The 27,949-nt window shown below is 35.9% G+C and overlaps 1 protein-coding gene across 3 annotated transcripts in view; it reads right to left on the minus strand.

Moving 5' to 3' along the window:
- The window catches only part of PHIP (PHIP subunit of CUL4-Ring ligase complex), a 125,989-nt gene that overhangs the window by 81,533 nt on the left and 16,507 nt on the right, over positions 1-27,949 (minus strand). For all 3 annotated transcript variants that reach the window (XM_082634176.1, XM_082634174.1, XM_082634175.1), the window contains exon 7: positions 9,508-9,668. In XM_082634176.1, the coding sequence (XP_082490302.1) occupies positions 9,508-9,668 (161 nt within the window). The remainder of the gene's footprint in view (positions 1-9,507; positions 9,669-27,949) is intronic.

Below are 27,949 nucleotides of genomic sequence, written 5' to 3' on the forward strand. Positions count from 1 at the left end.
CAGTTTGTTTTTCCTCAAACGTGGAGAGGTAGAATCTGGAAAGGAATCCAGAAGCAGTGATGCTTGGACAGTCAATACAATGTAGTAGCTTAAGAGCACAGACTCTAGAGGTCAAGAAAAAAATGGTTAAAAGATCAATAAAAGAATTTAAAATTACATCAAAAATGTCTCTCTAACACAAGTCAGTAAAAGAGAAGCAGAAGAACAAAAAAGAGATGGGACAAACGGAAACTATTAGTAAAAAGGTAGAAGTAAATCCAACCGTATCTAGAATTCCATTAAGCGAGAGAATGGGACAAATGATCTTTCTTCCCAGAAGCCTACCTCAAATGTTAGTGAAGTCAATAATAAACCAAAGAGTAGGACATTATAAGTTTTCAATCAAAACTTTAAAGACAGTATGGACATTAAAGCAAAAGTAATGTTATTTAAATGGTGAAAAGAAAGTGATGGACAACACAGGCACAGGGGTCAGCCTTGGTAGGAGGGACATACAGGCTCCTAGGCTGCATGAAGCGGGAAGAGGTATGGTGGAGATAGCAATTTTAAAGCAAGCAGCGAAGAAATGAGATGATTCTAACCTTAGCAAGTAAGACAAATATCTGAAGATTATTTCCTTCAAGTGGAGAAGGGGGAAACAAAGAAGGAACCAAAAAAAGGTGAGCAAAGTTTGAAAATGTGGTGGAATTTTAAGAGCAATAAGAAAAAGGGAAAAAACCTGGAAGCAACAGTAAACTTCCTGCTAAAATTAGATAGCATGATTTTAGAAAAAAAATCTCAACTGACAAGTTATTTAAGCAAAGTTCTAATGCCTAGGGGAAAACAAAGTATTCATTTATTTTCAGTAACATCTAGATGTTGCTGCTAGGACTGGGGATTTGGCAAGGTGAGAAAAGTTGGGAGTACGAAGTATACGTGGGAAACTAGAAACAAAAATTAAGCTGGAAAGGTTTTATCTGAGGAAGGTAATAGAAGGTAGGGGTTTTAAATGCCTGTTAGGGAGTGTGAATTTAACCTGGTGAGGAAGTTACAGAAGAATTTTAAGCAGACAAGGCATAGTCACTATAATATTTTAACCACGATAAGTTTTAAGAAATACACGAACGGGTGAAAACTGAAGATGCTTTTATGGAATTCATTTTTTAATCAAATTATAATATTAAGCTAGTGGTTAATGCCAAGCAAATATAAGACAGTAGTGGATCATTAGTTTCACTTTTCAATCATGTAAAATTGTCATAATTATCATGAAAGAGTACTCATTAATATGTTATCATTTGTCTGTTTACATCAAACCTAGTATAAAGATAACAAAAAGAACAAGTAGCTTTAGCTTACATAAATCCCCAAACAAATAAGATATACCATATTTACACTGCTTTCTCTTAAATGTCAAGACATCTCATCAATGCAAAGATAAAGCCAAGCTGAAAGAGCACCTTATCTCTATCCTGAATAAACAACAATGTAGATATTATTTGTGAAAAGGCTTGATAAAGGGTGGAACTTAAACAAATTTAGATTTGCCTAAACTTACGAATTTCAAGTACCCTATAAATTTTCTTATTCCACAGCCACACCTAAAGCCACACACACAAAATGATTAAGGCAAGTGCCTTTAAAACTATCAACATACTCTGTAGCTTAGGACAACAGGAAGGAAACTGAATCAGACATTTACTCTGGAATCATTATTTCTTTAATACTTTTAAGTAGACTGGTGGCACTAATGACCCTTCTTTCCAGCGTACAACTAGATCTCTTACACTGCAGGTAATTCTCATTTTATGTCTATCTAAAAGAGGTTCCTATTTTGTGAATCCCTTTTGGAAACTCAAAGTTTCTTCAAAATAAAAAGTGTGAGAGGCAAACTTCAGATAAATAAAAACAAACGCTGACATTCTCTATAGATAATAAGCCCAGGCAATAAATGTATTGTACACATCTGCTTTTGGTATTCTGGTAAAGGAAGTTCGACAGGTCTCTGTGACATGGCTTTCTACTTTGTCATGCACTTGGGTATTACAATGCTCCTTAAAATCTACAAAAAACGTCCTACCTATTGATATGAAAATTTTATGAAACAACTTCAGACACAGGGCCTTCCTCAATTACTTAAATTATATGTAAAAACTAAAGCAGAACCTAAGGTCAAATTTAAAGTTTCTGGAAGACAAGTTTTAAAGAGCTTAATTGAACTATTTATGTATATATGTATTTATTTATTTAAACTAAAGCTAGAAGATTAGAGGTAACAACTATGTGAACCATTCATGATGAAGAAAACTACTTTACAGGATGGAACAGTAAGTGACAAAGAATTGTGGACTTCTGTGAGCAGAAAACTTCACACATTTGGAAACAGTACAGCAGGTTGATTCTGCTCAGACGACCTTAAAATTAAAAAGTAGATCTGTAAAGCTTTCCCTGCTAAAAGAGAAGCATCAATTGAAGAGACCAACCAAAGATTACTACTTTGACATAAAGATAAATTAGGTGATTTTTAATCTTACAGTGTCTTGGAGAATTTGGCAGTCCTTGGCAGAATCAACAAAGAGAATTCTCATTTCTCCCTACTGCTGCACAGCTTATGAGTCAGATTTCACCTCTTGATGTCATTAGAACAAACAGAATTAAATGTTAAAAACACCATGTATATGGTTATGCATACTATAATGTCATTTTCTTTTCAAGCTAAAAAGTAGCCTATTCAGGCAGCTAAAAGTGCTTGTAATTTAAATTTAGTTCAATGTTTTTTTCAAGAAGAGACTATTGATTTTCTTTCTTACCCATCTATCAGACCCCTATTTCATTTCCCTTACAAATTACCCTAAACTCCAGTGTCAATCATTTCAACACACGCCAAATTTTCTCACTCCCTTGCCCACCTAAACCACCAATGACTAACCTTGTATCAATGTAATCATCACTTGCTCTTATCCTGCTCCCAGATGCCAAGTACCATTATGGAAAAGAAGACAAAGACACTAAATCTGCAACACTGCAAATTCATAACTCCTGTTTATTTGGAAGGCTAAGGCTAATCAGCAATCCTTTTCCCCCATTCATCACTCTTTCCTTATCACCAGGTTTGATCACTCACCTCTAGAACCCAGTCCCACTACCTAACCAAGACTCTTATCAGGTAAAATATTTCACTTTGAAAAGTAGAATCTGTTCATTGTAACTCTTGACCCAGTTTTTCAAAAATTTACCTTCCTATAAATTACTGTACTCTAGCTCTCCTTTCCATTACTACCAAACTTACTGAATATACAGTATCATCCCTACGCTACCTCCCATGTACTTTTAAAAAGTAATTTTGCATTTCAAACTTACAGAAGTTTCAAGAGCAGTACCAATGTCTTCCATCACTCAGATTCATCAACTATTAACAATTCACTGCATCAGCTCCATCACCACCTTTCTTTCCTTTCTCTCCATATAACACACACACACACACCTGCCCATTAGTCTTTTTCTGCACCATTTAATAGTAGGCTGCAGACTTGACGCCACGTCACTTCTAAATATCCCAGCGTGCATTCCTCTAAAACAAAGACACACATCTACCTAAGTTGGGAAATCAATATTGATAAACCTGCCATCCAATCCACAGGCCCCATTCAAATTTTGTCAACTATCCTAATAACGTTCCCTTTTCCTTTTTGGCCTAGGACCCCATACAGCAACATGTTAAATTTTAGTTGCATTGTCACTTAAGTCTCTTCAATCTGGAGTATTTCCCTGAGGCTTTCTCTGTGTTTCATGTCCTCAGAAGTTTATAACGAATACAGACCTTACATCTGTAGGATGACCCTGAACCTCAGTCTGTCCAATGTTCAGTAATGACCAGACCCAGATCATCCTGTCTTGGCAGGAGCCCCACAGACAAGACGCTGTGTTGTCCTCAGTGTACCACTTCCAAGGACGCACAATGTCAACCCATCCCGCCACTAGGAAAGTTAGTAACTTTGTCTTGTTAATGTTTCCCATGTTTCTCCCCTGCAAAGTTGCACTTTTTCCCCTTTTAATTAATTAACTTGGTATCTTGGGGGACATATACAAGATTATGCTAAGATCTTCAAACCAGCATCTACCAGTCTTAGCCTCCGGCAGTGACACACAAATGAATCAACCACCACTATGATAGTCGCCAAACCACCATTCTTTCTACAATTATCAGTTGGCATTCCACTGTAAATAGGAGTTTTCCCTTCTTTCTCACTTAATTGTTTATTTACTTATTTACATCAGTATAACTCACGGATGCCTACTTTAATCAGTGGTCATAAACAACTCAGTCAAGGTCCTATCCATCCTCATGGAGCTTATTAGTAAGAAAATACAATAAAAGCTAATTTAAAAAAATAAGAGTTTCAGACAGTGACAGATATTATAAGAAAAATATAGTAAGGTAACGTGATAGACAATGATGGAGTATGAGGAAGGAAGGTAGTCAGGGAAAAGTCTCTAAGAAAGCAGTGTTTGAACAGAGCTGCTAAAAAAGGAATCAGCCACAGGAATATTTTGGAGAAGACAATTCCAGGCAAAGGGAATAGCTAGTACAAAGGCTCTAAGCCATAAATGGGCTTTGCGAGTTTGAAACACAGAAAAAGACCAGTGTAAATGAAGCACAGTAGAAGAAGGGAATTCGTCTTACAGACATTTTTGTATATATCTTCCCTAACAGAAGTTTCTTACAAGAAAGGACATTATTCACTTCTGTATCTCTAACTGACTGGTTCATTCATTCATCTTTTTGTTGTTTGCCTACTGTATGCACCAGACACTCTGTAAAGCACTGCAGACCTAAAAAGGTTTAAGAAGAAGGCTTTGTTGTTAGGAAGCTCACAACTTAATAGAGACAGACCTCTAAACAAATTCACTGCAACACAGAGGACAATACAATACAATAAAAGTATGTTCAGTGGTAATACACCACATTCAGAAAAGAGCTTATTTTTTTAATTGTCAAGTTTTGAAAGATTAATCTATACCGTCTCTAATTCTTCAATTCCCAATCCTTCCTTTGTGCATTGCAATCTCACTTCTACCCCTAAAACTAAAATAAAACATTTTTTCTTAAGTTCATGAATAGCCTTGCCAAATCCAAAAGATGTCTTTCAGTTCTAATTTTACTTTAGGTTTTTCTACCTTTCGTGAAATACTAATCCTTTGGCTTTTAAGACACCACTTCTTTTTCTATTTTTCTCCCGGCCTCTTAGGCAGCTCTTTCTCAGTCTTAATTATTGACTCCTCTCCTCTTCCTTAGTTTGCTTTAAAGTTGAAGTTTCAACCTTTGTACATTACACATATGAGGTAAAAAAATCAATTTCCATATTCAACGATTCCCCAGTTCAATCTTCTAGCCTAGATCTCTCTCCTGAGCTCCCACAACCTGTTGAGCATTTCTATTTGGCAATCTATATAAGTATCTCAAATTCAACATGTCGCAACCTTCACAAACTTCTCCACTTAAATCCTTACCACAGTAAGTGACACGACTTTCTAACCAGTCACACAAGTTAAAAAACATGTCATTCCATACTATTCCCTCTCAATTCCTCCCTACATTCAAATGAACCTTTTAAATCCTAGAGATTCTATTTTTAATCTGTTAATTCCATCCCTACTTCCACTGTGAATCTTTCATGGATCACTGCTAGAACCTTTTCACCAATACCTCTGTATAAAGACTTAGTTTCAATCCATCCTCTACAATAATGCCAAAGAGATCATTAAAAAGAGAAGTTCTGCTCCCTCTTCTGTCTAAGTCCATCACTTTTGCTCCGGCCCTCAGGAAGGACATCCCTTCAGGTCACAAAAGAATCTTAATGATTTCGTCCTCCAACAACATCTCTAGCTCTTGCTTAGCAGTGGTCCATATTTATTCTTTGCCATGTCCAGTAATACACGACTGCATGATAACGTTCTCCCAGTGACTGTAAATGCCTTTCCCTAACTCTGGAATACCTAGCTCAGTTGAGATGGCACTTCTCTAGGAAGCTTCTCTTACCATCTCCTACCACACACTGAATTAGGTACCTCTCTCCTATAGTACACCTCAGCATCTTGTGCTGCCTCTAGCAAGCTTATCACACTGTATCAATATTGTGTGTTGACTCTCTGTGAACTCTCCAGTGGCAGATACTATGTCTGTCATTTCTACATCCTAAGCTTTTAGAGCAGTGTCCGCCTCCTAAAAGACTGAAGTTCATTAAAGGAGTGCATAAACTCATAGTCTTTATTATAAATTACTGAATTTAAATAAACAGTTTATGCTCTTTTGCCTTAATTTTAAGAGGTACATTTTATGTTTCTGAAAAAAGAGGGGAAATCTTTTTGTATGGTTCTCAACATACTTTTATGAGTGAATGGCTTACTACTGAGAGAATTCATTAACTCTGCTTTTCTTTGGTAAATATTATTTGACGCAATGATTCTGAAATCAAGTAAAAAAAATTTAGAAAACTAAGAAAGAGAGAGAATTAGGGAGCAGTCTGACTTGGTAATTATGCTACCTTCCTCCCTGGGTTCTTCTCATTATTATACTGGGAAATGTCCATTACTAAAATATTCTAGTCCAAAATACTGGAAAATTTTCCTAACACAGAATCTCACTTATCAATCACAATGATTTCAATCTTGTATAGCATTTATAAATAAGATTTTAGTTAGGTAAGAAAATAAAATGGAAAGAATTCATTTAAATCCATCTATAAAATTAAAAGCAGCAAGTGAAACTTAACTGCTTCCTGTATTATCTTGTTCTATACTAACTGCATGCATCATTTCATGCAATCCCACAAAAATCCTGTGGGATTGGTACTACTATTATCTATTTCCCTTCTTCTTTTTTTAACAGCTGAGAACACTGTAGATTAAAAGGGTGAGGTAATCTTTGTAAGCTGCACTGCTAGGAAGTGGTAAAGCTGTGAGCTGAACTAAGAGCCTCCTAATGCCAAAGCTGATGCTCTTAACCACAGGACTATACTGCCTCTAGCTGTGCCTACCCAGAAAGGACTCAAAAGTCCCTTGGAATGAGTCCCTTGGAAAAAGCTTTCAAATATATCTAACACTAGGACTTAATAATAAGTGTGCAACGTCTTCAGATACCGAATACATAAAAAGGAAATACTGAGCTGTCCATTACTGAAATGTTATTCCAATAAATAACAACAGTGTGTCACTCTCTCACAGGAATCTTTCATTGTTCGGTCATAATCTACTATCCTAAAGTCTTATCCTATCAGTTTTCAAGATTGGTTTTCAAAGCATTAGTTAGTGGCTAATGTGTTCCCAGTGGAATAAAATAACATGAATAGTAAACACATATGTACTCTAACTCGAGGTGATAATCGTAAAAATACAAAGAAATTTTAAGTAACAGTGATCTCATATCTTTGCATTTCTTGTCACAAGGCAACATTTTGGAATTTGTAACTGCAAATCACTGGTAAAAAATTACAAATGAGACTATAAGTTTGGTACAATTAGCAAATTATATCACATACATAAAACATCAACATTTTTAGACTCTTGATAAGACCATATAAAACAGTACAGTGATAATTTTCTGCCTTTATTTATGTATCTTCAACTAAAGGAAAACAATCAGAAAATCGCTTCCCTCTTCACATATCGTCCAATGCTCTTAAAAGTAGGAATTAAATATCTAGAACAAGGGCTGCAATTTTTTTCTGTACAGGACCAGATAACAATTATCTTAGGCTCTGCAGGCCATACAGTCTCTGTCATAACTACTCAACTCTGCTGCTGTGGTACAAAGGCAACCACTGAGCGTGGCTGTGTCTGAATAAAATTTTATTTACAAAAAAAAGTGGCAAGCTGGATTTGACCCACGGGAAGTAGTTTACTAACCCCTGGTTCAGAGCGCTCGCCCAACTCTATGCCTATTACTCTACTAAATTCATGAGCCAGCAACAGTGTATTGTCTCACTGCATTTTTCCCTCAAAAAGTTGTAGGAGATTATGTGTCTAATTCAAATCAACACATACACAGTGCTTCATAAAGTACGACAATCAAATGCTTACCATCCCTCTCATTTTCAAAGAAGGAATTCCCACAAGGTAAGTACCTTGTACCAAGTACAGACATCAAAAATTAATTAAGAAGTTACATATTTTTTATAATCTCAGTGCAACGGCATAACTTAATACTCACCAAAATGAAGTATAAACACAATGTAACGTGTCTCTCTCATTCTTTCAATTTATTATTATTTTTGAAAGAATTCTTTTAAACATTAGAGACGCCAAATTTACTTTATGTTTTGAGAGCTAAATTTAAATGATAATATACTGAACTTAAAAAAGCTGTAAGTAATTTTCCATTACCATCTGAGAGCAAATTACTGTTGCAGGTACATCAAGGAGTTTAGCCAATACAGGGATAACTATTCCCCACTCTAAAAACAATAACCCATCAGAAAATTTTTTAAATTTCAGTTTTATTCTGCTTCATAGAGAACAGCAGAGATAAAAGAGAAGGTGAAAGGGAGAATACTAACGTAGGAAATAATCTGCGAACGCCTGAAGTGGATTCTAGAACCGGGGAAAAGATATGTATGGAAATCCTTTCCCACACCCTGCCATTTAGCTGTTTTATAGAGGACTGGGTGAACGGGTAAAGGAGAGAAAGTAGACATAAATAAATCTCAGTTTACAAGCATATTTACTTAAAAGAGGAATCTATAATTGTTGTGACTATAAAATTCACAGCTGCTCTCTTCGAAGACTGAGATAGGAATTTCCATGTTAACTTCCATTTCCCATTTAAAATTAGGGATCCTGTGAATGCGTGTATACGTTCAGCAGAGTATTTAATATAAGTAGTATTTAATGGTAAGTACGATCATAATGGTGTAGTAAGTATTACCCTTAGTGGATATAATAGTTAAGGCACCTAAAAATAAATTGAAATATTTCCAAAAGCAATTTTCTCCCTTAAAGCTGAAAAGCTGTTTTCTCCGTTCAACAAGTTAATAAAAGAAACAGTAACAAACCTAAGAGACTCTGAACACATGAGATACACTGAAGAATGAGGTGCTAAGGATAAAAGGTAAAAGGAGAAAATGTTACATATGCTCAGAATTTTTTCTATCACTGCTTTAAGGGAAGTTTCTCAGACTCCCCTAATTTGCTTAACACACTTTGGGTGAAATGTCCTTGGTTTAGAATTAAGACTACTGTATGACATTTTTAAAAAGGTCACACTGCATTATTTCATATAATGCTGGGAATTACACTTATCCATGAGGACCATAATATAACTGTGACTGTGCTACAACATGTCTTTCAAGAATGTTCCAAACTTGAAGTCCAACCTTAAGTAAAACCTTCTGTTACAGTAAGCTAATTTACCTGAATTTCTAGTTTTTCATTAAAAGAAAAAACAAAGGTTTTATTTCAAAGTTCAACTTTAAGCAATGTTTCTCTGCAATTCCATATATGAATTAAGATAATACTTTAAAAACTACTTACAGTAAATATCCGTCTGCCAGTTCGATCAAAAGTTACACAGTACACAGACGACAAGTGTCCAAGAATTCTTTTATGCATTTTCATGTGCTGATACACTGCAGTGGGAACCAGTCGCTCAAGCCTGTATTTTCCATTCAGCTTCCTTGAAAACAAAGTATCCGCTACCAAGAAAAGGGGGGGAAATAAGTATAATTCAGAAATTAATTTTCTTAATCATCCTCTTTTATGAATTCACATATTTCAGTTTCTCATATGTTGGTAAAAATAAAGATGCTTTCTAAGGTATACGGCTCCTAGTTAAAAGTCTTCAAAATAGTCAATAAGAGCCCATTATTTCACCTGAAATAAGTCAGGCACTATTATCTTCACTTTACAAACAAGAACATTCAGTTAAACGACCTGTCTGAAGTCACAAAGTAAGGCATGAAGCTAGGATTAAAACTCAGACTTCTATACTCTCTGGCTAGTGCTCTTTAAAAACCAATCACTTTATATGACATTATTTCTTTCAAAGGCCCCTATGAGATAGGTTTTCTTACAAAAGCAGTTAAAACTGGATCCAGTGATTTTTACTTTTCATCAACCAGCAATTCGTGAACACTCTAAATATGACATACTGAATGATGTTTTTAAAAACTCTGCAACAAATGAAGACAGAGGAATAATCTGTTGCATTATTTAAAAAAAATAATTAAACTGGGGATCTTGCCAAAGACCTGCATAATGATTCGTTTCCTAGAACCTAGAGCTCTCTCTTTTCACCTCACCCATTTCAACCATCTTTCAAGACATGACTGAAATTTATCTTCTGTCCCAAAGCCTGAGATGCTGACTCCAGCCCAAAATGTTCTTTTCCATCTAAATTACTACTGTACTTATTTTCTATACCAATAATTATAGACAAAGAAGGCACTCAATAAATACATGTTGACTGATCTGCAGGCACATTATTCACCTGTAGATTATCTTTAAATACAAGGCTTTTTTTGACTGTGACTGCCATCTACATTGGACAGAATAAACACTAGTTTCTCACTTAAATTTAGTCCCAAAGAAAATTAAATATATGTACAAAGTACTATTTAACCTAGGTTTAGAGCCTACAATTATGCCCTAAAGTTGATGAAATACGAATATCTCAGACGTATCATAAAGAATCTCAGTGTTTATTATTTTATTCACATACAATAAATGTTTGGCTTACACTACATTTGCAAGCAAAAAGGGAAATCTTGGGGACTGGTGAGGAGATACGCAGAAGAATACTTTGCAGGTTCTAAAGCAATAATAATTCAAGGAATAATTACATTATGCTTATATGTTCTTTTACTACATCAATCATTTTATATTCTGATAGAGTACATCTCTTGCTGTTAGCATACAAGTCTTATGATACAATCTATTTCAACATCTGCAATATCTAAGACAAATGTTGAAAGTTGTTAATTAGCATATTTAGGCTTAAACTAGTTATATAATAACAGTGATTCAATAAGTTTCTAATAAACCCTGATACATTTTTGCTTATGCATAGAAATGGCCTGGTGAAAGACATCCTCCTGTGCTTTGGCTCCAAACTGATTTGGAGCAAAGATCACACAAAACCACAGGCATCAACTGTCCTGCCAAATGAGAACTCAAATGATCTTATCCAAACACTAAGGATCAATGACATCTCACTTATTGTCTGTTTTATAAGAAAATAAGTGATGACATGTAACACAAATGTTGACAGTGCTGCATTACCAAGACGTAGTTTAACTCCCTCCATACAAAATTTACAAAATTCTCAAAATGTCAAATTTTAAAAAAATATTTAACACTGTTCAGGAATAAAAATGATTATTGGAGATAACCACAAAATCAAAACCATTATTTTAATGATGATCAGGCACTTTTACATATGTCAGAATTTTTTAGATGAATTTGTTATAAAGACTATTTATAATTCAGGGTTGATAAAGCAAAAAATACTTCCTTCAAGAGAAAATGTTACTACTCTCTTAAACATAGTTTTTACTGAATCTTTACCTAAACTCGGATTAAATATTTTCATTTTAAGAATCGACAGAGAAAAAGAACATCCCTTTCGAAAAGTTACTTTACAGTCAACGTTTCAAGTAAAACTTTTCAGAAACATTAAGTGAAATACATTTATAGTTAAAACTATATTCCACGCTACCCTATGTTATATTTGGTTACCAGTTAACTACTGGATATCTATACTATGACTGCATCCTAAACAGGTACCTAGCAGAGTCCTTGCTCTCAACCAATTTACAAACTTGTACAACAGTATTAAAAGATATGACATATAGTATGTAGAGTTCCCAGGTAATAAGTTGGTAGTTCAAACTTGATACAGGGATTTAGAGAAGAAAATATAAGTATGGTTCAACAGTTGAATTTCAACTGAGGAGACTGGATTTGAAGATGGCCTGACCAGGTCAAATAGGTAGAGAATTTTTATAAAGGAAGAGAGGAGGATGTTGTAGGACTCCCATTCAATGAACTCACATTTTCTTTTACTATACCATTTGCATAATGTCTTATCTCCCCTACCAGATCTTAAGTACCTTAAGGGCAGAAATTCTGTCTTACTCGTATTTCCTACAACTGAGTGTAGAGCCTTTTAAATAAAAAAGTATACAAATGAATCTCAGTTAATAATAAGAAACACAAGATGGTTCAATTAAATTTACAATTTTATGGCAGAAAGGCAAATGGCAATCATTTACTTTCAAAAGAAACTCTTAATAGACTAATTGGATTTTTGAGTGAAAAGGAAATGTCTCTTGGATTATAGGAACTCCTTAAATTTTATTAAACTAGAACATCAATTTTTAAAACGAGCATGGTTAAACAGATATAAGAGGTCATAAAGGAATAAGTTCTTTATATGACATTATTATACTTTTAACCTTATATCAAGTAACATGTATGACTTTGGTTTAAAAGTACATTTATTTTCGTAAGTATGGTGATGTGAAATATTGTTAAATTAAGCCTGCCAAAGCAAATCTCTACCTTCTTCACTTGGCAAATTCTTTCTTACCCTCCAGGGCCACTTTAAATGTCATCTCCTCTATTAAGGAGTGAATCTTAATTTTAAACTTAAAAATTTTAATTTTAAAAGCGACCTTACCGGTTGCCCTATAGTATCACTCCTGTGTTCAAAACTGCAATGTTCTTCACTTGATTCAGAATAAACACCAAATTCCTTATGCATCAGCCTACCAAGACCCTGTATAATCTTGTCCCCCCCGTTACACCTCTCTGACCCCTTCACTTGGTCTGCTCCAACCATTCTAATCTCCCCCATTCTTCCAACACATCAGGTATGCTCCTGACTTGGGGTCTTTGCACCCGGCCAGAAAACTCTTCCCACATATAGCTAACTCCTTGACCTCCTTCAAATCTGTCCTCAGAAGAATGTCACTTCAATGAAGCAGAACCTGATCAGCCTCTTGAAAATTACAACCCACCCCCTACCACCACCCATTACTCTTGATCCCCCTCTATGTAGCTTAGTGTTTGTTCTTTTCCCATCACTTATCACCTTTTATTTGCTAATTATGTTCACTGTTTATTTCCTGCCTCCTCCCACTACAACATAATAAGCTCCACATGGGCAGGATTTTTTATCTGCTTTGTTCTTTGATTAGCCTAAAAGCTGACAATGGTGGCTGGCACTTTGTTGATAATATATAGTTGGTGGATTTAATAAATTAATTACACATCAATAAAACAATTTGGTTTAGGAAATAAAACAAAAATGGATTTCTTTATTGGACAGATTATAGATTCGAAGTATCTTGAAACAGTTCTTCATTTCAACTGCCCTGCTAAATTTACTTAATTTGGAGGCAAAGGGATAGGTAAAAATATTTACTCAATGTCTTCTGAGGGAACAGACCAGTAAAGTGAAATACAACTTCCAGAAATCACTGTTATCCATTTGAAGTATCACTCTCTCTGAAGAGAGAAAAGGAGCAAAATTGTGAACAGTGTCATTTGTAGCAAATCACTCAGAACAGTCTTTGAAACAAAGTCTATGTGCACAAGTCTATAGAACTGATTACTGAAGATTAACAAAAGGCCCACGATTTCTTAAAGTTAGATGTAACTACTGTATATAACTAGATATATCTAGCCAGTAGGGTCTTAACTATTACTTCTGTGGATACATTCTAGGTAATAAAATGATAAATAAAATTCCCCCATAAGCCATTTCTTCCTAGTTCACACCAAATTATTTTTCAAGAATTGATTTATGTCTTTAATCATAATACTAATGCATACTCAATGTAGAAAATAAGAACATAAAGTATACGTAACTCTACCACCTAAAGCAGTCACATAAAATTTTGCAGAGACTTCCCTCATAAACAGCATTTTAATAGCTACACCATATTCCTTAATGAAATAAAAGCCAGGCTTTAAGTTTGACAGACTTGTATTTAAATTTGACACTGTGGAGATTTTAAGCAAGTTATTCTCTCTCTACTTCGATTTCTCAAGTTATACTTCCAGAAACATTTTCCACAAATATACTTGGTTTTCATATTATGCTATTCTGTGACATCTCACGATTTCACACTTATATAGCCAATTCTATCAATATTTTTCTTTTCTTCTGTAACTTGTTCTAGTACTTTAATATGAAGGTTCTTCTATCAGCCAATAGTACAATAAATACCCATTTACTTTTACTTTTTTGTGGTTTAAATTTCTCACTTAACTACTTAATGTATTTGGAGTTTTAGTATGTTACTGGGTGAGTCTCTAAAGATTCCCCTAATCAACTATCTGTTCCAGTCTTTTCACTAATTAATCCTTCTCTATTCTATTAAATTATCTTATATATATTTCTGTGCTAGGTTGCTGATGGCATGTCTATTTATATGCCAGTGCCAAAATTTTTAATTTATAATTAATGGCATTTTAGCTTTTATCTGGCTATTCTTCTTGTGTCCTTTTAAAAAATCTTACTCCTGACTTATTATTATCTAATTTGAAGACTACTGAAAAGTTTAAAAAAAAAACTAATTTGTTGGAAATATAAGTTTAATTTCATTCACTTATGAACAACTGACACCTGTCTATCCAGGAACACGGTACTTTGGTCCTATAGCTGGGCTGAAGTTTTCACTGCAGATGATTTTAGAAAAAGATAAACATAAGCAGATTTACTTCAGTTTTCCTCACTATACAAATCTGTATCACTTGAACCAAGTTTCATGGGGGAAAAAACGGGTAGCTGCCAGAAAAGAGCATCTGCAATAACCTTAGTGACTACATTTTTGAGCATATTAGAAAAATATGTGACAAAATCTCTGCAAATAAGAAAGAACTAAAGCAGAAATACTATCACCTCTCTCCAAAAGGTTTCCTCCTTCTGACAGGTACTTTTTTTTCTTCCATTTTTTAAAGCTGAAGTATACTTGTTATGCAATATTATATGTCACAAGTGTACAATATAGTGATTCACAATTTTTAAAGGTTATACTCCATTTAATAGTTATCATAAATATTGGCTATATTCCCTGTGTTGTACAATATATCCTATAACTTACTTTATGCATAAGCTTGTACCTCTTAATTCCTTACCCCTACATTGCCCCTCCCCCTTCCCTCTCCCCACTGGTAACCACTAGTTTATTCTGTGAGTATACTTTTTTTTTGTTATATTCACTAGTTTGTTGAATTATTTTAGATTCCACATATAAGTGACATCATACAGTATCTGTCTTTCTCTGATTTACTTCACTTAGCATAGTACCCTCCAAGACCATCCTGCTAAGTACTTTAAAAAACCGAGGAATTCCCTGGCGGCCCAGTGATTAGGACTCCAATCTCTCATTGCTGAGGGCCCAGGTTCAATCCCTGGTCAGGGAGCTAAAATTCCACAAGCCGCATGGCGTGGCCAATCAATCAATCAATCAATAAACAAAAACTGACAAGGGCACATGGTGCAACTGCAATAAATTACCCAATATCAAAATTAGCCATTGTTAAAGAAGATAAATTGGGAAAAAATACTAAAATTACTATGAACAAAAATGCACAAATTAGGGTTTTTTGCTGTTGTTGTTTTAACTCTTATGAACAACATAACATGCTATACAATATCTAGACCAGTGTAGGAAAGCTGTTTGCCTTAACAATCAGAACTGCAGGGCCCAGGACTAGTGCCTACAACTTTTGTCAGCACATGAAAGCAGAGCCCTGCTGACAGCATAATGAATGCAAGGAGAGGCATGTGGCTGTAGACGCCAAAACCTGGAGAATTAATGTTTGTGGCAGTAGAAGAATTAAATGAGGAGGCAAAAAGAAGAAAGAGTATGTAATTCAGAAGGTGAACCTAGACCCTTTTCTGATAACAGAAAAGAGGGTACTCAGATAGGAAACATCAGAGTATTTTACTAGAAGATTTTTATTTTTAAAAAATTTTTTTATTAGATTCATTTTTGTACTATATTTTGACCAATTTTATTCTGATTCTGGTTAAAGAAAACACCTGGAAAGCTCCCAGAGTTTCTGTAAATAAAATGCAAAAGTAGTTGTAACTTATAATTAATAACCATATAAACAGTTCCTAAATTAAAGTATAAAAGAGAGTGGGGCTTCCCTGGTGGCGCAGTGGTTGAGGGTCCACCTGCCAATGCAGGGGACGCGGGTTCGTGTCCCAGTCCGGGAAGATCCCACATGCCGCAGGGTAGCTGGGCCCGTGAGCCATGGCTGCTGAGCCTACGCGTCCGGAGCCTCTGCTCCGCAACAGGAGAGGCCACAACAGTGAGAGGCCCGAGTACCACAAAAAAAAAAAAAAAAAAAGAGAGTGGATTCTGGATAATCAGTACCTAGATTTTATTTTAATCTCCAAAATCTGTGTTAATAAAGGCTCTCCAGGGCTTCCCTGGTGGCGCAGTGGTTGGGAGTCCGCCTGCCGATGCAGGGGACACGGGTTCGTGCCCCGGTCTGGGAAGATCCCACATGCCGCAGAGCGGCTGGGCCCGTGAGCCATGGCCGCTGAGCCTGGGCGTCCGGAGCCTGTGCTCCGCAACGGGAGAGGCCACAACAGTGAAAGGCCCATGTACTGAAAAAAATAAAAATAAAAAATAAAGGCTCTCCAAACTTTGGAAACCTACAGAACTAAACTTAAGTGAACTACAAACATTTTACTGTGCTTTGCTTTATTGCTCTTTGCAGACACTGCTGCATTTTATTTGTTTACAAATTGAAGGTTTGTGGCAACCCTGCATTGAGCAAGTCTACTGGCACCATTTTTCCAACAGCATTATTTTCTAAGACATCGACATTTTTTTTTAGACATAATGCTATTGCACAATTAACAGACTAGAGTACAGAGTAAACATAACTTTTATATGCATTGGGAAAACAAAAAATTTGTGTGACTTGCTTTATTGTGATATTCACTTTATCACGGTGGTCTAGAACCCAACCCGTAATATCTCTGAGGCATGCCTGTACAAAAATAATGATAAACAGGTAAGCAAGACCATGTGAAAACAAATTCCAAAATGATTTACCTCTTTAGACAATAATTAGTTTTCTCAACAAAATAATGCTACATATATCCATGATCAGGCACTCAGAGGGCAATTTCTATAGAAATAACCTCCAAATTCACAAGTCCAAAAAGTTGTCTCTATATGGTGTTGGTGATTTCCATTAAATAAGGTATTGTGTGGTATAAGGTATTTGCTAACGCATGAAATTACATAAAATTTTATTTTTTTAAAGAATCACAAAAATGTTGGAATGAAAAGGAGATGATGCAACCGTGCAGATCACAAAAAACAGCTACATAATTTTCTAAAAAAGAACTTATGCTAAAGCCAAGAATCACATATCTTGAGAAAATGCATATAAAGGAAGACAAAAGTCACCAGGGACTGAAGCTAGAAAGAGAGGTTCTTACTGGGACTTCAAGAATCTGACAGAAAAAAAGTTTTATCTGCTGTGCTTGTGGTGGGGAGAAAAAAAAGCTGTGGAAAACTATTATGATGTGTAGCAGATCTGGAAAATAACAGCTAATATTTACTGAGTACTTTACTACATGCCAGGCACTGTTCAAGGAACTTTACATATATTCTCATTTAATCCTCACACATCTTTTAACACGGCTACTACTATTATCCCCTTACTGGGGATATTCCTTACCAATAACGGAACTGAAGGACAAAACGTAACTTTCCCAGAGGTGAAGCCCAGGTTTGAATTCAGGCTGTTTGATTCCAAAGAGTGCACTCTTACCATGCTGGCTAGGTAGACAAATATTAGAAAAAAAGCCTGAGAGGAAACATGCAAAAGTATTAATAACAGACAACCAGTGAGACTGGTTAATTTTTGAGCTGTTCTATTTTCCAAGTTTTCTCTATTGAGCATATATACATCCTGATTAATTTTCTATTAAATAAAGTATAGCTCAATCTACCTCGAGGAGGTCAAAAGAGCAATATGAAAAATATGAACTGTCTAAGGAGATTAACTTAAATTCAAGACTGATAAAAATAGGTCCAGGGATAAAGATGCAAGGAATTTAAACTCATTTAATCATAAAAAAAGAAACCCTAAAGACTAAGTATATTAAAGTATTTGAATGTATACTACACTACAGAGAATAACCATTGCCTATTTGACAATGGACTGAAGACATGCTACAAAGAATTCACATCTAGTCTGATTCAAAAGCCATAAAATACAAAGGGCCATCAATTTTGTTTATAAGTTCTGTTTCTAAAATCTTTCCCATTAAGTTTTTAAAGTAAAAGATGTCAAAGTAGTTTAGGTTCAATTTTATTTGGGAAGGAATCATATAAGGAGGAACTTCTAACATTTAATTCTCTTTAGAGCCACAACTGAAAAGTTCGCCACAATAATTCTTCTGGGGTTACTAATATAGATATTAGTAGGAAATTACAACCAAATATTCATAATTTGAGGGCCAGAGATAATCTGGGAAATAATTCAACACAGGTTGGTTTATTTCTACAGCACCATCTGGTCTCCTTATCATACTACACCAGTAACTAGTAACAAGCAACATATGAACAAGACAAATAAAATGCTGTAACAGTAACTATAATGAACAAAAGTCCCAACTTTAAAGTACAAGGGGTTGCAACATTTGAAGGAAAATCCTGTAATTAGCTTTTCTGTCCACAAAAAAAAAGCGGGGGGGAGGCAAGAGAGAATGCAAGAGTAAAGGGAAATAATTACCTGGGTGACATAACGCCCAAGAGAGCCTCTCTCCTTATTTTACAACTGTATCTAAAATAATTAGTATGCACAGTAGCTGCCCTCCAAATCTCTACATATTCAATTCAATGTTTAGCTGTAACTCCCATTTGAAAGACACCATGTTTCTTAAGATTTAGCGGGTATCACAAATAAGAATAATGTCTGAAAAGGAGAACTCAAATAGTAACTGAAATAAAATCCAGAAAGTGAAAAAATGACTTCAAGAGTTAAGCAAAAAATATCATAAACCAAATACCAAAATAAGCACTAAAAAACCAAACCAAACAAAAAACCAGACATTACCATTACTAGGATGGTAATTTACTAGAATTTTACAATTGCGTGATTTGTATTATTCTTCCTCCTCATTTCTTTCCTGGAAACTAGTGTGATGATACAGAAAATACTACAATGGTATAGTATTTTCAGTTTCAAATATTTTAATAGTTATTTCAATAAAAATTCATTTTTTAAAAAGTTAGTTATGTTTTTTTCTCCCCAAACATTTTAATCATTCAATTTTGAGTCAACAAACATTTATAGAGCACCTATATGGGCCAAGTATGAGCTAAAGGATATAACAGAAGAAGAAAAGGCAGAACTTACCGTCATGGAGATTGCAGTTTAGCAGGGAAGAAAGACATGAAACAAGGACTTATAATAATGATAAGTGTCATCAAATAGAAAGTACAGGGAAATCTTGAAATATACAGCAGAGGGTCCTAAACACACAGGGCAGGAGGATATCAGGGAGTCAGGGTAGACTTCTCTAAAACACTGACATTTAAACTAAGACCCGAAAAATGAACAGCCAGAGAATGTTGGTGGGAGGGGAGAATATTCTACCTAGGTGGAGGGAAAAGCATGTGCAATGGTCTGAGGCTGCAAAGAGCATAACACTCAAGCTACATAACGAAGTCAGGTGTGACAAGCACACAGAGCACAAAGGGGCAAGCGTCAAAGGGAGAGACCAAGAAGGTCAAAGGCGGACTGCAAAGTGCTTTCTAAGCTATGCCAGGCATTTTGGGCTATTTCCCAAGGACAATAAGTTGAAGTTTTTTAGGGAGAAAGAAGTGGGAGTAATATAGTAAAAGATTTGCTTTGGTGTAACTGCAGTTTTATCTCTTGACTACAAAGAGAACAGTTCAGAAGGTATATAAATAAAAGCAGAAGGTGATTTTACAAAAGAAATCAGAGGGTTCCAAAAACAAAATTTCATTTTAGAAAAACTTAAATCAGTGCGCCAACAAGATTACAAAGGTTTTCTCACGGAACTATTTTCTCTCAAATTTAAGTATTTATCTGGCAAGATATAAACTTGAGAGAACACACCATGTTTTATTGTTTCTAGAGTTCTTATACTGGGGCATAATTCAAAAGGCTCCTATCCCAAATCAACAAATGGACAAAGGTGGTAACAAGACTAATGGATAAAGAATTTCACAGGGCTTCCCTGGTGGCGCAGTGGTTGAGAGTCCGCCTGCCGATGCAGGGGACACGGGTTCGTGCCCCGGTCCGGGAAGATCCCACATGCTGCGGAGCGGCTGGGCCCGTGAGCCATGGCCGCTGAGCCTGCGCGTCCGGAGCCTGTGCTCCGCAACGGGAGAGGCCACAGCAGTGAGAGGCCCCCGTACCGCAAAAAAAAAAAAAAAAAAAAAAAAAAAAAGAAAGAATTTCACAGAACAGGTAAAGAGGTGCTATATAAATGTGATATAAAGTTCAGTGTATAAGAAGATCAGAAACAAAATAACCAGGGATATAACTCAGTTAGTTACTACCTCTCTTACGTTTCAGTTTTCTCATTAATAAAGTAGGGGTATCTTGCAGAGTTACTATGAAAAGCAAATAAAACAAAATGTTTTGTAAACTCAAAGGTACTATGTACTAACATCTATACTTACTGTCCTTAAACAGTCAAATCTTCAGATGTTATAAATGCAAATTTTACTGAACAGTTTTTCTTTTATTTTAAAGACTTTTGTGGGAGATCATTTTTCACCTACATCTCCCTTAAGGAGCTGAACAAATTGCTGCTGTTTATGTAAATATCTACTCAGCTTAATCATGGACTTCCCAGTTTTCAAGATGTCTAGGAAGATGTTTAACGCTTAACTTCAAAGGTTCCCTGAAGGAATTCAAAATAAACAGAGACTTTATGAAGAAAATATAATAACTTGCTTCACTTATAGAGCTGTGAAATTTAACATCAAACCCAATAATCAATCTGGAAAAATATATGATGCAAACTAAAAAAGGCAATGGCCAGTGCTTCCTAATTACTACTGAAATTACTTGCCAGACACATCACAAGGGGGGGTGGGGGTGGAGGTTGGGGGGAGAAGACCTCTCATCACATCTATAACCTAAAAACAAATTTCATCTTATGATTTACAGAAGAAAATAAAACACAGCTACAAGAGCAACAATTTAAACTCACCCAAGGAAACTGTCATTCTTCAAAGTGCCTTCCCTTTTTTGGTCAATCATAATTTGAAAAGAAATTTAAGCAAAAGAAAAAAATGTAAATAATAATGTCTATTTTATATATTTGGTATTTTGGCATAATAAACATTAGCTTTATTTCCCTTAAAAACCAAAAATGCAAATACATTTTAGTAGTCTCTCACAGCTACCTGTTCTTAGGAAGCAAAGAAGAGGTGGGCAGGGGAGGGGGTAGGGAGAAGAGAGTTAACAAAAGAAAAACCTGTGACAAGTGAAAACCTGAATGTCATTAACTTTTCTTCTTCTACCCCAGTTCATCAATTACAGCAATTACATACTGCCTCTTCATTTAATATTTACGAATGCTGATGAGCTGGGTCTATAAAGAACAATAAAACATAACCTCTACCCTCCAGACCCTAAAAGTAGTCAGGAAAACAAATGTAAATAAATGCGTATCATCCAAGGGACAGATTAAAAAACAAAAACCAAGACCCTCTCCCACCCACCCCCAAAAATATGTATACATATACAGCTAAGTCAGAAATTGTTAAAGAACAACACAAATTATAAAACTATATAACTAGAAAAGCAGAAGACTAAAATCACAGAAGAAAATGAGTTATGGAAGAAAAAATGATTACTGAGAAAATAACAGACTGAAATAAATATATTCAAATAAGTGATGAGTAGAACACCTAACTAAGGATTAACGTATGGATCGTACAGAAGGCAGGAAAAGGAACAAGACTGAATAGAGAATAGTAGGGAAAGAATAAATGAACAGGAAAGAGACCACAGATTATTAGAATCTTATGATTTACTGAATTATATGCCAAATATTAAATTAGACATTATACGCTGAAGCTCAAAGGTTTATAATAACATAAAACAATCTAATAGTTTTGCAAGAAATATAGTCACATAAGTAAAAAATTAACCCTGCAACTCCAGATCCTAGCCCAGTGCCAGATATGTTAAGAAATTAGGGCTTCCCTGGTGGCGCAGTGGTTGGGAGTCCGCCTGCCGATGCAGGGGACGCGGGTTCGTGCCCCGATCCCGGAGGATCCCACGTGCCGCGGAGCGGCTGGGCCCGCGAGCCATGGCCGCGGAGCCTGTGTGTCCGGAGCCTGTGCTCCGCGACGGGAGAGGCCACGGCAGTGAGAGGCCCGCGTACAGCAAAAAAAAAAAAAAAAAAAAAAAAAAAAAGAAATTAGCAGTTGCAGAGTAAGTCAAATACAATATTGGAAATATGGCAAAATATAAGTGAAAATAAGAAGGGAAAAGAACCTTCTCTTTAAAAACGTACTCAAGACTTATCAGTAAAATAATTCATTTTGCTAAATGATAACTGCAGAAAGAAAGGGCAGAAAGTAACATTTATTGTTACCTGCTTTGTGCCTCACTTTGCTAACTCATTTAAGCCTCCAAATAACTGGATATGGTAGATATTATCTCCGTTTTACAGAAGAGAAGGTTGAGAGGCTGAAAAGTTAAACAATTTGCCTAAGGCCACACATGTTGAGCAGAGTCAAGATTTATACCTAATTTTAAGTGAATATTTGCTGTCTTTGTTCAAACTACTTTCCTCAGAGAAAACCAGAAATGTGGACAAGCTTTAAAACTCCTTTTAATGTACGGTAGTCCCCCCTTATTCATGGTTTCTCTTTCCATGGTTTTAGTTACCTGTAGTCAATCACGGTCCGAAAATATTAAATGCAAACTTCCTGAAATAAACAATTCCTAAGTGTTAAATTGCACACCACTTTGAGTAGCGTGATGAAAAACTTTTCGCCCTCCAGGTCCATGCTACCCAGGATGTAATCATCCCTTTACCCAGTATACCCTGGCCATTTAGTCACTTAGTAACCATCTGAGTTATCTGATCATGTGGGCTCTCAGATCGACTGTCCCTGGTATTGCAGGGCTTATGTTCAAGTATCCCTTATTTTACTATTAATGGCTTAAAGCGCAAGAGTAGTAATGCAGGCAATTCAGATAAGCCAAAGAGAAGCTGTAAAGTGCTTCCTTTAAGTGAAAAGGTGAAAATTCTCAAGTGAGTAAGGAAAGAAAAACAAAAAAATCCTGGGAATTCCCTGGCAGTCCAGTGGTTAGGACGCGGTGCTCTCACTGTCGGGGCCTGGGTTCATCGGGGGGAGCTAAGATCCTGCAAACCCAAGTGGCGTGGGCAAAAAAAAGAAAGAAAGAAAAAATCCTATGCTGAGGTTGCTAAAATCTACAGTAACCATCTTCTATCCGTGAAATCGTGAAGAAGGAAACAGAAATTCGTGCTAGTTTTGCTGTTGCACTTCAAACCACAAAAATTAGAGCCACACTGTGCGAAAAGTGCTTGGCTGAGGTTAAAAAAAAAGACATTAAGTTTGTACAATAAGGTACTTTGAGAAAGAGAGGCCACATTCACAAAACTCATTACATTATAGGTGACCACTGAACAACATGGATTCACTTCTATGAGGAGTTTTTCAATAAATATTTACTATAGTATTACGTAATTGCAGGGGATGGAGGAGCCAGAGCCCCTAACCCCTGCACTGTTCAAGGGTCAACTGTTTATTGTTGTAATTGTTCTATTTTATCATTAGTTATTGTTGCTAATCTCTTACTGTGCTTAATTTATAAATTGAACTTTATCAGGTATGTATGTATAGGAAAAAACACAGCATATATAGGGATGGGTACTACCTGCGGTTTCATGTAACCACTGGAGGGTTTCGAACACACCCACCATGGATAAAGGGGAACTACTGTATAGGCTTCTTAGCACTGATTGGATGTTTGTGTAGTAAAGCTGTTTTTCAAGGCAAAGCTGTTTCCTTAACACGCATACATTTTTAAGAAGCAGGTTCCCTAATACTCCTTACTTCCACTCACCAAGACTGCAACCATGCTGCAGAAGCAACAAGTAAAATAACAAACATATGGAAGTATCTAGGCAAAACAACATAGAAGATGAAAACTGGAAAATCTAGAGACAAAAAGTTTACTTTGCTAACATGGTAAACCTAAAGAACGGGCAAACAAGGCAATTAGCAAATGACTGCTTTAATTTAATACAATCTTTTCCACAAGATAAACATGCATTAAATGAATCTCCACATTTAACTTTAAAAACACACTTAATGTATCTAGGTATCTCCTTTCCTATTTTCTCCCCCCACCATGTCACTTACTATTGAAGTAGGGTTGTTTATCACAGGCAAATAAATACAGAATAAACTATATCTGAAAACAGGCATAATATGGGTAAGGAGGTAAGAAAGGGCAGTACCAGAGATCTGTTAGTACCTTTGAAAATAAACGTGGCCATGCCAAGTACACATTCACAAATCTTCCACAGAAAATTGTTAGAAACTAGTGATAACAACGGACTAGTAGTATCTTTTGGTTTTTTTGCTTTAAAAAACATTATTAAAGGAGGTTGTAAAGGAAAGGAGCCAACCACTTTGGTTCTCCTGCCCTGGGACTGAATTCCAGTTCAATTTTCACAATTTACATCAAATAATAGGAGGTACAAAGTAGTCAGGATTTATAAACAGGTAACAAAACAAAATGATAAGAAAGCACTGAGATAAACTCAAGAGTTGGTTTTGAAATTATACAGGTATGGGTTTTAATATTCCAAGTGTAATGAATCAATAATCCAGTTCCCTAATAAACCTTGATTTCCTAAAAATCAGTGTCCGGGGGTTTTGCTCACCTCAAAGTTATCCTTGGACCAAGCCTCTCTTCTTCCAACCACCTATTCTGTTTTTTATCCCCTACCACTTCTGAACTTCTCTTGTCCCACTGCAGTTCACCAATTACATCCATTACCTAGTGCCTCTTTATTTAATACTTACTAATGCTGAGGCGTTGGGTGTATACGGAGCACTAAAACATAACTTCCAACCTCCAGAACCTAACAGTATAGTAGGAAAAAAAAGGTAAATAAATAGCCATGACTATGTGGTAAAAGCTACAGTAGAGATTTGTATAAGCACTTAATCCTACCTGGTTACATGTAGGTTTTAAAGGATGAATAGATAACTGTTCATAGAATGAGGGACATTGCAGAGAGAAAGGGATCAAGAGAAATGGCTGACTTTAAGAACTGCCCAATAGTTGTACAAAGCTATAGCACAAAGTATAGGTGAGGAAAAAGTGGGAAAAGGTCAGTTTTGTGAGCCACATTACAGAGTCGAGACTATTCAAAGTCACTGGGGAAAAGGAGGCATGACATGATCACATTTACGTTTTATAAAGTTCAGAGCAGTGGTTCTCAACTGGAGGCAATTTTACCCCAGGGTCATTTGGGAATATGTGGAGACATTTTTGGTTGTCAAGATTTCAGGAAAGGAATTGCTACTAGCATTTAATGGATACAGGCAGGGATGCTGATAAACATCCTACAATGCACAAGACAGCCCATTACAAAAAAGAATTATGTGGCCCAAAATGTAAACAGTGCTGAGGTTAAGAAACCCTGGTTTAGAGCTAAATCCTAGGGTAGAGAAACAAGACTGGAGGCAGGAGATCAGGTCATCTGTAAGTTCTAGGAAAGCAGAGGCCATGTTCTTCTTTATCCTGCAACTCCAGATCTAACCCAGTACCAGATATAATGTAGGGACTCAATATTTACTTGGTAAGTGAATGAATGACATAGAGCTCCAGGCAAAAAGTACCAAGGCCCAACATGTGGCTATAGCAATGGTAATGGAAAACAGATTCAAAAGACTGGAACAGAATATATAGGCCTTACTGGAAAAAAAATCTAAGAAAGGAAAATCCAAATTACCATCACCCTGAACTTAAATGATCTTCTGAGTTACAACAAAAAGTTCAATTTAAAAAACTGAGCAAACCCTAAGTGCAGTATGGTATTCTGGACTGGATCCTGGAACAAGAAAAGGTAATTAGTGGAAAAATGTGGTGAGATACGAATAAGGTCTGGCGTTTAGTTAATAATAACATTACCAATGTTGGTGGAGTAGTTTTAAGAAATACCAGGTAATATAGGTCTATAACATTAGGGAAAACTGCATAAGGGGTATACAGGAGCTCTTTGTGCAACTTTTCAGCAACTAATTTCTTATTTCAAAATTAAAAGTTTGTTAAACAAAAAAACAAAACCCTATTTCCCAAATGTATCAAAACTTAAATATCTGAATCTACATTAAACATTTCAACCCATATTTTATGAAAAACTACAAAGCTAAGGTTTTTTTCTTATTTACATTGATCCTTGGTAATACTAAATTGACCAAGGAAAGAGCAAGGAAAATTTTTAGAGGTAGCCAGACAGAAAATGGCAGAGGAATCAACAAAATAAGATACGAACGTTCATATTAAAAAAAAAAAAAAAATCTTCTGACTCATACTCTGTGATAACTTGAAATGATACACTGTATCACTATGCAGGCAAACTATCCTGCCAAAAAGCCTACTGAATTTTTCTTTCCATTACCATCTAGTCACATTTTTTTTTTTTTTTTTTTTTTTTTTTTGCGGTACGCGGGCCTCTAACTGTTGTGGCCTCTCCCGTTGCGGAGCACAGGCTCTGGACGCACAGGCTCAGCGGCCATGGCTCACGGGCCTAGCCGCTCCACGGCATGTGGGATCTTCCCGGACCGGGGCACGAACTCGCGTCCCCTGCATCAGCAGGCGGACTCTCAACCACTGCGCCACCAGGGAAGCCCTAGTCACACTTTTATAGCAATGACAGGACATCCAAGATTGTCACCAAGGTGAACTGACGAGACACGACACTAAACTATGACTATTAATAAGTAGAGTCGTTTTGATTAGTCCAGCTTCTCTTTAGAGATGTCAAAAACTATGTGTGAGTACAAAAAAAGAAAGCAGGTAAAATTGGCATTCTAGTACAGGTGTTTTTTTAAATATAAAGAACATTTTCCTGAACATTTGAATGGGAAGAAAATTTATCATAAACTTTAAAAATGAAATAAAACTCTTTCAGAAAGGTACAATTACCTGCTTGGTAATTAATTCTATTACCTCAATATATCACCTCAATATACCAGTTGTGTCACTCTGATGTGACACAAAACTCAAGATATTTTTGCCATATTTACATCCCCTATATCCATGTCAGCAATATTTACTGATCTGACCATTAATGACCTGGCCTAAAATTTTTTATCTGACTTTATAAATATTTGGTATCTTTTTCCAAAAAGTGACTAATACCAACTTTCTTGAGTAGCCAAGTGTTACTATTAGCTAACTGAGAATAAGGCATAGCATAATGGGAGTCACTGTGGCTTCACGACTCACTAAATGTGTAACCCTGGTCAAGTCACCAAACCTTTTTGTGCCTCAATTTCCTTCTCTGTAAAGTAAGAATATTTCCTACCTACAGACCATTTAAGGTTTTAAAAAAGAAAATAAATGGAAAATGGTTAGAGTAGTGACTGAACAGAGAACTCACATAGCAAATGTTAAGAGGGAAGTTATTTACTATCAACCATTTTTGCACTTTCATTGCCTACCACAGGGCTGCTTGACAATGTGTTGAAAGAACAACGTAACATATTCCCCTTATTATATGCATTTTTTCATAAAGAGGATAAACTTTTCCCTAGAGGGGAAGCTCCTATTAAATTTACCTTCCCCTTCTTTCAAGAAAACTGTTCAACCTCCTAGCATAATGTTCCAAGTGAAAATAAACTCTAGTGTCTCAAATCCTTTGTTGTTTTAATAGTTGTTCGTTATAGTA

The sequence above is a fragment of the Mesoplodon mirus genome (genome assembly GCF_964341445.2).
Source record: "Mesoplodon mirus genome assembly, chromosome: 10".
Classification (NCBI taxonomy): domain Eukaryota; kingdom Metazoa; phylum Chordata; class Mammalia; order Artiodactyla; family Ziphiidae; genus Mesoplodon; species Mesoplodon mirus.